The 10,095-nt window shown below is 40.1% G+C and overlaps 1 protein-coding gene and 1 long non-coding RNA gene across 2 annotated transcripts; both read right to left on the reverse strand.

Moving 5' to 3' along the window:
• Positions 1-595: 595 nt before the first annotated feature.
• On the reverse strand, positions 596-1,086 carry LOC107586423 (uncharacterized). Its single transcript, XR_001609360.1, has 2 exons — positions 1,005-1,086; positions 596-866 (listed from the first exon to the last, which is right to left on the reverse strand). It is a non-coding gene; the product is annotated as an uncharacterized lncRNA (long non-coding RNA).
• Positions 1,087-2,092: 1,006 nt separating this feature from the next.
• LOC107586422 (E-selectin-like) lies at positions 2,093-6,226 on the reverse strand. The gene is made up of 6 exons (XM_016273793.1): positions 6,101-6,226; positions 5,846-5,918; positions 5,381-5,572; positions 4,669-4,875; positions 2,239-2,433; positions 2,093-2,160 (listed from the first exon to the last, which is right to left on the reverse strand). Exons 1-6 carry the CDS (start codon positions 6,122-6,124, stop codon positions 2,108-2,110), a joined length of 744 nt encoding a protein of 247 aa, XP_016129279.1. The 5' UTR covers positions 6,125-6,226; the 3' UTR covers positions 2,093-2,107.
• Positions 6,227-10,095: the final 3,869 nt, after the last annotated feature.

A 10,095-nucleotide genomic window follows, 5' to 3' on the forward strand; every position in this document is an offset into this window, starting at 1 on the left:
CTTGATTGCATTTGATTGTTACCCCCAAAGTCCACGGTATAGTTCGAACACTGCTTGTCTGCTATGAAAGTACACATTTATATAGCATGGCTGGCATTCCAGTTTGCTTTTTTAAAAGATGACGTCATAGCTCCATTAAAATAAGCACAGAAAGCATGTTGATACACTTTAATGCATATAAATATTAAAGCGTCTATTATTTATGTATTACTGCTGTGTTTCATGTAAGTCATGATCATATATATTCAAGCAAAATCGTAATCAGCAGAAAACCCAGCGCACATGGCACAAAGTAAAAAGGAAGCTTAATAACACATGTATTTCCTTTTCCCCCATATTTGCGTGATAGTAAAAAAAAAAAAAAAAAAAAAAAAAAATTGGCTATATACTTTATTATTTTAAACTTTCTCCTATAAAGTTTTTGCAACTTTTTAAATTTTTTTATTTGGAAAAGTTTTCATTGTACTCTGTACAATACATAAGTTCACTTAGCTGACATTAAATGGTTTAATGTTATTTTCAAACATGCTCATTTTAAATATTGCTTTTAGCATTTCTTTAGTTTTATTTGCAAGAAATTTAAAATAAAGAAACTGATTGGGACATTTTTATTTAATTTTGATCTGCTCCATTAGTTTTACTTAGTAGTGATTTAGCAATGTTTTACTCTCACTGTCTCACACACTCAGGTAAAGTAATCACTCCATCATTACACTGTTGTTTTAGGGGAATATCTCCTGAAACTTTGCCCCTCTTACACATAAAACTGATGTGATCATCATGGGGTATGAACATCTTTTGTCGATTAACAAAGGCAAACTCTATATCTCTTCTTTCCATTTCCTCCACCGTCACTGTACAGGGCTCTGAAATAAACCCAGCATGTCTCTATCAGTGTCACAATATACATTCATTAACTAATCATCACAACCTACAACTTAAACTACAAGACTACATCATGATGTGTTTATATGATATATATGGTGAAGCGTGTTCATACTTACTTAAACACCTAATATTCCCTCTCCATTCTCCTTTCACACAGGTCAAGTATTTGGAGAAAGATGGACGCAGATCCAAAGTGAATTTATTAAAGCAGCTATATTCAACTCTCTCCCCTGTATTGTATTCATCTTTTTTCAATTCTATTGTATCTGCATTGTTTACATCTGGTGGTGGTCCACATTTCCCTGAGACAGTCATCACCAAAAAAAATGTGGCATTAGTAAATCTTAATTTTAGCCAGATTGTTTTTTTTGCTGTTAAACCACAGAACATGCTATTAATGAGTGGTGTTTATCCATGCAAAACCTGCTGCAGAATTAGACCAAGTCAAGAGAAACTTGCGTGCGTATTTATGTGCCAATTGGCGCACATATTATAATATGAGCAAAAGTTGTGCTTGTGTTGCATTGTTTTTCCAGAATTTCATTTTATGGCTCAATGCACTTGTTTCTCAGAATTTATTTTGTTGTTGTACAAATCTGTCTCATTCAACAGCATCAATAAATTCTCATTTGATTTGTGACATTCTGATAATAGAACAAGTAAGTGCAAAATGTAAAAATGTAGAATTTGTGCCATATATGTTATAATGAATTGACTGTATGTAAAATGTGCCCAAAATTTCCTAAGCAAATGTATGTGGATAGAGACTGGGTGAGTCAGATTCATTCTTTTAAATTTAGCTTGCTAATATCTTTGGATAAATTCAGGTTTGTCCATCATACTTGGCAGCTGTTAAATAAAGTAGCATCATCTTTATTCTTGCAAATATTTTAACATTTAATAGCAGAACATACCAGCACACAGTGGTTTTGGTGTCCATTACTGAAGTAATAGTATATATATATTTATTAATGATTTATTATTATTATTATTAGGGCTTCATGTTAATGTTAATTGAATGTTTATGCTAAAAAATTGCATATAGCTGCTAATTGTATTTGTTGTTTGTTGATTTTCAAATATAAAACTTATTGAAATGTTTTCAGTGTGTGTATCAGTTCTTTTTGAACATTTTTATCTAATTTTAACAAAACCGTGATAATATTTATAATCGTGATAACTTTGGTCACTATAATCGTTATATGAAATTTTCATACCATTACATCCCTAGTCTATACACATGCTGGTCATATGGAGTTTCACCTGTAATCTCTGAAACAAGATTCACATGCTTTTAATAACATGCAATAAATTCATCACAAATCCAGAAATGTTTCTCTATAATCTTACCTGCACAAACAGGCTCATAGTCCCACTCTCCATTATCTTTGCATGTAAATGATCTGCTGGTTTCTTTTGTACCAAATAACCAGTATTTTTCAGAGCAGGTGATCTCCACACTTTCTCCAGCTCTGAAAATAGTTGTTCCCGCAGGCTTGATCTTTTTTACTCCAAATGTGGTTGACTTAAGCTCACAGGTTACTGCTGTACAATACATAATTATGTTGTATTTAAGTGTTAACACAGGACAATTTTATATGAAGGTTTTTGGTTTTAAGATGTTTGTACGGTGTTTAGGTAAACACATTTTATTTGAAGTGAACCAATTAAAATGTGTTTTCTGTCATTTTAAAAAAATCTGAATTTCTTTTTCTGTTTTTTTTTTCTTTCTTTTTTTCTGAATAGCATTAGACTTGTTTGTTACCTCTTGATTTCTTAATACTGAGGACATAACATCACCCTTTATGAACAAGTATGAAGGATAAAAAAAATCTACTATTAATTTAACTAAATCTGGTGTCTTTTGGGAAGGAGGGTGTAGCACAATGGCACTAAAATACTAAATTGATTTTAATTCTAGAGAGCATTTGATTGCTTGATTGTTGCTTGATTGCATTTGATTGTTGCTGGTTCACACTGGGAGATGAAAAACAAAGTCTTTAACTTATTTTCTGGGCTGATATTATATTTTTCAATAATATAATATATTACAGTATATTATATTATTCCCTCTATAGGACTAATTGCGAATTTACAGCTTAAAAAATAATTGACTTTATATTTTACATATATTTAGGTGTAAAATCATTTTCCAAATTTTTTTAGGGATCCGTCATTTATAACTGACGTTGTCCCACTCACACACAATCAAATGCTTTTTCACTATCTAAAAATAAGTTCTAGATTTCTTGTGCTGCTATATTTGATTTGGAACTCGCCTGTGAAAATGTCTAAAACTTGACACAAATTCGGATGCAATTTCACTGCCTGAAAACCATGTCTTAGTGTTTCAAAAGCATTAAAACAACTTTAGCATTGTGTTTCATCTTGGAATTTCAAATCAATTATCGTAGCACATGTGAAAATCAACAAGACTCTTCTTTTTCAGTGTACTCAAACTGGCATACAATAATGTACCCAAATGCCTGACTTCCACAACAACCTATTCTTCTTCACTGCCCTCACGCTCATTGCTTCTATCCTCCTTGGCCCTCAACAACTTTTTTTATTACTACAACCTGATTTTCTGATGCACTCATATCACTATCATCAATACTTTCTGAAATAAGTACAGATTTGTCTCTCCATCTTACAAAAATCTTACAAAAATGAACATAAAACACATGCATAAAGGATATTATACTGCCCGCCAATGCTGATCAATAGTGCCAGCTACACAAAATATGCATCACATAATAGGACTTTGTCAGTTATGCATGACGCTCAGATTCGTTGGTCTCGGAGTTGTTGTTTTTATAAAATTGCATTAAAAATGACAAAAAAACTTTAGAAAACACATTTGGATGTACAATTATATTTTTTATAACTTGAATTTATATGCATTTTCGGTCCCACTTTAAGTTAAGTGGCCTTAACTGCTATGTACTTACATAAAAAAATAAGTACAATGTACTTATTGTGTTCATATAGTATTACAAAACACTTTTGCTGCTATTGAGGTGGGATACGGGTAAGGTTAGGAGCAGGTTTGGTGGTATGGGTAGGTTTAAGGGTGGGTTAAAATGTAAGGGATGGGTCAACAGTGTAACTATAAATGTAATTACAGAAATTAATTACAGAAGTAATTATATGCAGGTATTTTTAAAAATATAATTACAATGTAAAAACATGTAAGTACACAATATGTGCATTGTATCAAATGATTAATTTAAATGTAAGTACAGTACATCGTACTTAAGGCCACCTAAGTGGGACCATATTTTCTAGTCTAAACTGAGCTCACTATGGAGCCTTGAGAGCATGTGACCTAACATGTGCTAATGTCTCCTCTAGTTACCAAAAATGTGAAGCACATGGCTAATACATTTTAATTTTACTAGTTGAAGAAGGGGATCTCATTTGACATCACTAAAATAAAATGTTGTTGGTTGAACATTAATATTGAATTTTAAATGCAATTTTCTTAGTGTTGTTTATAAGTCACAATATCCCAGAGGGTTAAATAGATTTGGATTACTCTGATTTTCTGAAGAAAATCATGCATGTTTATTCATGCTAAACCCGCTGCCACATTACTAGTTCATAACTTTGTGGTTGCTATGTTGTTCTCGATGGCTGCTTCTTGGCCCAAATCAAGAGAGACTGAAGACCCGATGAGTTGTGAGCCTATATTTATATATATATATAAATATATATTGTGCATATATTTTAATGAGCAAAAGTGATGCTTGAGATAATAATATAATTCAACGCTTTTACCTTCTCTGCAATTACCTAAACATTTAGGGAATGGGTTGCTCCATTCTCCATTTGACTGGCAGGTGATTTCTCTCTGTCCTTTTAAAATCAGTCCTTGTCCATTGCATGAAAACGTTAAATTATATCCAGCTTTGACTGGACACTCAAAATCAGGAAATCGATCCATTTTGATGTTGTTCTCTTTTGTGTTTAGAAGACATGTGACATCTAGAGAAAGAAGAAATACTAGTTATTGCAGTCATCCATCTGAACTTATTTATTCATTCATCAGAAGTTGTCATTTGTCTTAATATTCTAGTTCAAGGATTAAACCTACAGTTTGTATAGGTGAAAATCATATAAGTTCACAAAATTAACTTTGCCCAACAGCCATAATGTTTTGCTGTATAGTGGAGACTGGGGTTAGTCAGCTGTCAATCAACTCACTATGAGATGAAGAAGGACAGAAAACTAAATCTTGAATTCATTGCCAGTTTGGAACTGGTTTTATGTGTTTGATGCATTAATGATAGATGTTTTAATGAATAACACATAGATGCATTGTCATTACCTTTTTTATTTTCTTAAAATTTTTGGTATCAAGAATATATATATAGTACATACATTAATTATACATGATAAACATTTCAACATTTGCATGTTGACAAACATGTCAACAAAAACAATTCTTAAATACTCAAAGCAAGTATATTATAGCAGTATTTCATCATACCTCCACATTTCGGATATGGATAATCCCATTTTCCATTTGACAGGCATTCAATTGCTCGTTGGCCGTGCATCTTCAGGTTCACATCTGTGCATCGAAAAACTAAAATATGTCCAGGTTTATAAGGTGGAGCAATATCTGGATTTCCAACAACAATGTCAACATTGATGAGCTGTTCACTCTCACAGCTAACTTCTGTAGATGAAGAAAAAAATTTAACCATTATTAAAAGAAAGCTTTTATAGTTTTCCTAGAATAAAGCAGAGCAGATCAGTTTAATGACAGCTAACTTTACTTCAAATTTAGACCTATTTGGGTTTTATGGTCAATGAACTTGAACAAAATCAATATATGAATTCAGACATGAATTCAAAAATGAAACCTGATATATAAACATGATATTATTATATATTATTATATATATATTTAAAACATCTGGTTTTGCTACTCTGTGTATCATTGTGTTACCTTGAGCATTTGTTGAGACATCCATGATCATTAATAGAAGAAAGAGAAATATCTTACAGTATTTCATTTTAAGCTGTAAAACATAACAAATGTACGGTTTACAAAGTTAATAAACTGTATAAACAGTATCGACTAAATCAGCTACCAAAAATTTAGTCTTTAAAGGCTGATTCACTTTCGTTAAGTAACACAAATCAATGCAAAGATTTCTGTAGTATTAAACATAAATTAGTACTGATGAAAACCTCAGATTACCTGTTTTCCAAAATCTGTATTCATGATCAGTCTCGAGAGCGGTGGTGATATGAATCTTTGAAGTCTGTGTAATGTAGCTGAAAGCAACCGTTCCCTTCCCTCTGACCCACCAAACAGGACTCTGCTCCACCCCCTCAAAAATGATTAGTTGAAAAATTGTCACTCCTCTTCACAAATTCATGTTCCAGTTCAGATGGCTGACTTCAGTTTGTAGTCGAAAATACTAAATGGCTCAATGATTTGTATTAGTAAATATGTGACCCGTGCTGGCAAAATGAGTTGGTATGCGCACGCTAATTTTGAGCTATAGGCAAAAAAGTGAAAAATGTTGAAATGTGAGGTTTTCCAAAAAATGAGTTCATTAAACCCTCGTCTAGTGATCCTAATGCTCAAAATAGTAATTAAACATCTAAAATTATCTTTATTTGTAAGTTTTCCGAGAGGAGTACCTTTTCTCCGCTCGCTTCTCGCGCTGACTGTCATCCGAAGCGCGTATAAGGCGCTTCCGACAGTGCGATAACAATATACAGAATTACAGTATTTAAGTATTCACGCAAACATAATCAATTATATCTTAAGTGAACGTTCGGGGAACTCTTGGGGAAAAACATCTGATGTGTAACATTATATTAGATCCGTGCATTACAGTAGGTCTTAATAGGCCGCCTCATTAATGTTAATCTAACAATAAAAGTATCACTCGCTGCTCTAGATTGAACTGCTTTTGTAGTTGTAATAATACATTTATTGTATTGAACACACTAAAGGGATTTTTACATTTGATTCTTTAGTTTTTCTTGAATGCTTTTTGTTTAGATGTCGACTTCAAACAGGTGTAGCGCAGCCATTTTTTGTCCGAATCCAACAAATCATACATCATCAAGGTCTTTTAATGGAGAATGTGAAAAAAAGTAATTTTTGAGAAATTGCTCATTGTGATTCATTTTGCCAGCACAGTTCCCTATGTAGGTCACTACGAATTAAGTCGTGATCGACATTATGGGGATTCACTTGGGAGCCCCAATCATCTCTGACTTTAAGAGAAAACGCCAATGAAATTTGGCTAGTGGATTTTGCTTACCTGAGCCACTCCCCGTGCATACGGGTATAAATAGGCGACAGGTGCATCCACTCTTTAGATTTTTGCTTCGGAGCCGAGAGGGGGGGGGGCTCCCTCTGTCACTACCCGCACTGGCTTCTCTGCCGCGAGCAGACAACCATCGGTTAGTGCTCTGGGCGATCTGAGGATTACAGTGAGAGCCTTTCCGCTGGGCCAGTACCCACAGACCTCTCACTCCTCCCGCAGCAGCTGTTCTGTGCAGCTCCCTGGTGATTCTGCTGTGCCGTCTCACGGCGTGCCCAGCGTTTCATTCAGATGTCGATAGTAGCATCGGGGGATGGGCAATCGTCTTCTGAGGTTGAAGATTCGGCGGGGCGCCCCCCCTCGGGTGTTGCCGCCACTGCTGAATCGGAACCAGAGTTGACGGCCGTGCTTTCCCGGGTCGCCGCGAGCATCGGGCTGGAGGCGTGCACACCTACCGGTTCCGAGCCCTCGCGGCGGGATGATTGTTTCCTCGGCACGGGTCGTGACTCGCAACCACGTCGCTCTCGCGGCTGAAGCTTACAGTGCTGCAGGCCAAGTCGCCTCTGCCCTGTATGCCATGGTTATCCTGCGAGTACACCAAGCCAGGGCATTTAAATGCACAAGGGTAGTACCAACCCGAGGTTGATGCAGGAGCTGTGCGAGAGGCGACGGAAGTCACAGCGTGGTCCCTCGGGAAGTCGATGTCCACACTTGTGACCCAAGAGCACCACCGATGGCTCAGCCTTGCTGAGACGAGCGATGTCAACAAAGTGCGCTTTCTCGATGCTCCCATCTCCCAGGCTGGACTGTTCGGCGACTCCATCAAGGACTGTGCCCAGCAGTTCTCGATAGTACAGAAGCAGACCGAGGCCATCCAACACATCTTGCCCCGGCGTGATGCACCATCTGCCACTGCTCCGCCGTGGGCCAAGCCCCAGTCTGCTCGTCGCCGTGGGCGCCCTCTTGCGTCCTCCAGAGCCGATCCGCCCCATGCTGAAACAACATCAAGGCCAGCCGGCCGCTAAGTCGTCTAAGAAGTTGATGAAGCGGCCCTGACACGGGCAACCCGGAGATGTGGGAACCCCCCGATCCCCCCATCGTACCCAAAAAGGGCGGTGGCCTCTGGCCAATCCTGGATCTGCGAGTCTCGAATCGGGCCCTTCTCAAGCTCCCATTCATCAGATGCATCCAGCTCCAGGATTGGTTTGCAGCGGTCGACCTGAAGGACACTTACTTTCATGTCTCAATGTGCCCTCGACACAGGCCATTCCTACGGTTTGCGGTCGAGGTTCTGGCATGGAAGTACAGGGTCCTCCCCTTCTGGCTGTCCCTGTCCCCCCGCGTCTCTATGAAGGTTGTGGAGGGTGCCCTTGCCCCGTTACGGGAAGTGGGCATCAGGATCCTCAACTATATCAATGACTGGCTCATTATGGCCCAGTCGCGAGAATAGTTGTGCGATCACAGGGACCTGGTGCTCCGGCACCTCAGCCAATTGGGGTTTCGGGACAACTGGGAAAAGAGCAAGCTCTCCCCTGTGCAGAGAATCTCTTTTCTCGGTGTGGAGTTAGACTCGGTGAGTATGACGGCGCGACTCACCAACGAGCATGCCCAGTCAGTGCTGGACTGCCTGTGTACCACTGAAACACTTTCAGAGGCTCCTGGGGCATATGGCATTCGCAGTGACTCCCGAGTCCCGAGGTGGGCATGGCGCCGCGGTACACATCATGTCACCATCACACCGACGTGTCACCGCCTATTCAGCCCCTGGTCGGACCTTGCTTTCTACGGGCCGGGGTGCCCTTAGGACTAGTGTCCCGGCTTGTCATTGTCATGACGGATGCCTCCAGTACGGGCTGGGGCACTACATGCAACAGGCAGGCAGCCTCGGGGCTCTGGACCGGGCCCCGACTGCTTTGGCACATCAATTGCCTAGAGCTGTTGGCAGTGCATCTGGCCTTGCGGCAGTTCCGCTCCCTGACCGAGTTCCCCCTCGGCACAGACGCACTTGCACACAGCTGGCCTCGGGCTCTTCGCAAGTATGCGTTTCCCCCAGTGAGCCTTCTCGCACAGACACTGTGCACGGTCAGGGAGGACGAGGAGCAGGTCTTACTGGTTGCAGCTTTCTGGCCTAAGAGCACTGCGCATATACATGGACTGCACCCGGAGATTTAGGAGCTCTGAGCAGCTCTTTGTCTGCTATGGAGGTCAGCAGAAAGGAAGGCTGTCTCCAAGCAGAGGTTGGCCCACTGGATAGTGGATGCCATCGGCCTTGCCATACAAATCCCAAGGCGTGCCTTGCCCGCTGGGGGTGAGGGCTCACTCCACACAGAGTGTTGCCTCCTCCAATGCGCTGGTGCACGGTGCCTCTCTGGCAGACATCGGTAGAGCTGAGGGCTGGGCGACACCGAACAACTTTGCGAGATTCTACAGTCTCCGCGTTGAGCCAGTTTCTTCCCGTGTGTTGGATAACAGGTAATTGGCGGGAAGAGCTGGCCGGTGTCACGCTTGCTGCACCATTCCCCCTCACCCGGGGATGCGAGCGCCTTTCTCCTCCTCCAGTAAGTTCCCCGGACGGCGAACCCTGGCGGAGTATCCTCCAGCACCCCGGCAGTCAGACAGGGCGGAGCAGTCTTCCCCTTGACAGAGTGTTCTGTCAGTCTCTGCTGGCAGTTGTTCCATCCCTACTGTCAGGCAGGACCTGCCCCAGAGACCCATTCCATATGTAGTACTGCCCCAGGCCTGGGTCAGTCTATGTGATAATCTCCAAATGTTACCTCCCTACGGGTAGGGTGTGGCCTCCGTAGCGCCCTTCTCCAGAAGGCTCGCTTCCCCTTCGTTTCTGCCTAAGCTGTAAACTACAAATCAGAAAGACTTGAATAAAATCTTTCGTTGAAGGTCGAAATCCCTTCTG

The sequence above is a fragment of the Sinocyclocheilus grahami genome, unplaced genomic scaffold, assembly GCF_001515645.1.
Source record: "Sinocyclocheilus grahami isolate Dianchi unplaced genomic scaffold, SAMN03320097.WGS_v1.1 scaffold81.1, whole genome shotgun sequence".
Classification (NCBI taxonomy): domain Eukaryota; kingdom Metazoa; phylum Chordata; class Actinopteri; order Cypriniformes; family Cyprinidae; genus Sinocyclocheilus; species Sinocyclocheilus grahami.

What these genes read in the sequence shown, in the direction of transcription:
- LOC107586422 (XM_016273793.1), bottom strand. Translation starts at nt 6,124, where the DNA reads ATGAATACAGATTTTGGAAAACAG. An exon ending in ATACAGATTTTGGAAAACAG is followed by an intron (nt 5,919 to 6,100) that starts GTAATCTGAGGT and finishes TATGTTTTACAG; the next exon opens with CTTAAAATGAAATACTGTAA. An exon ending in TCCATATCCGAAATGTGGAG is followed by an intron (nt 4,876 to 5,380) that starts GTATGATGAAAT and finishes TTCTTTCTCTAG; the next exon opens with ATGTCACATGTCTTCTAAAC.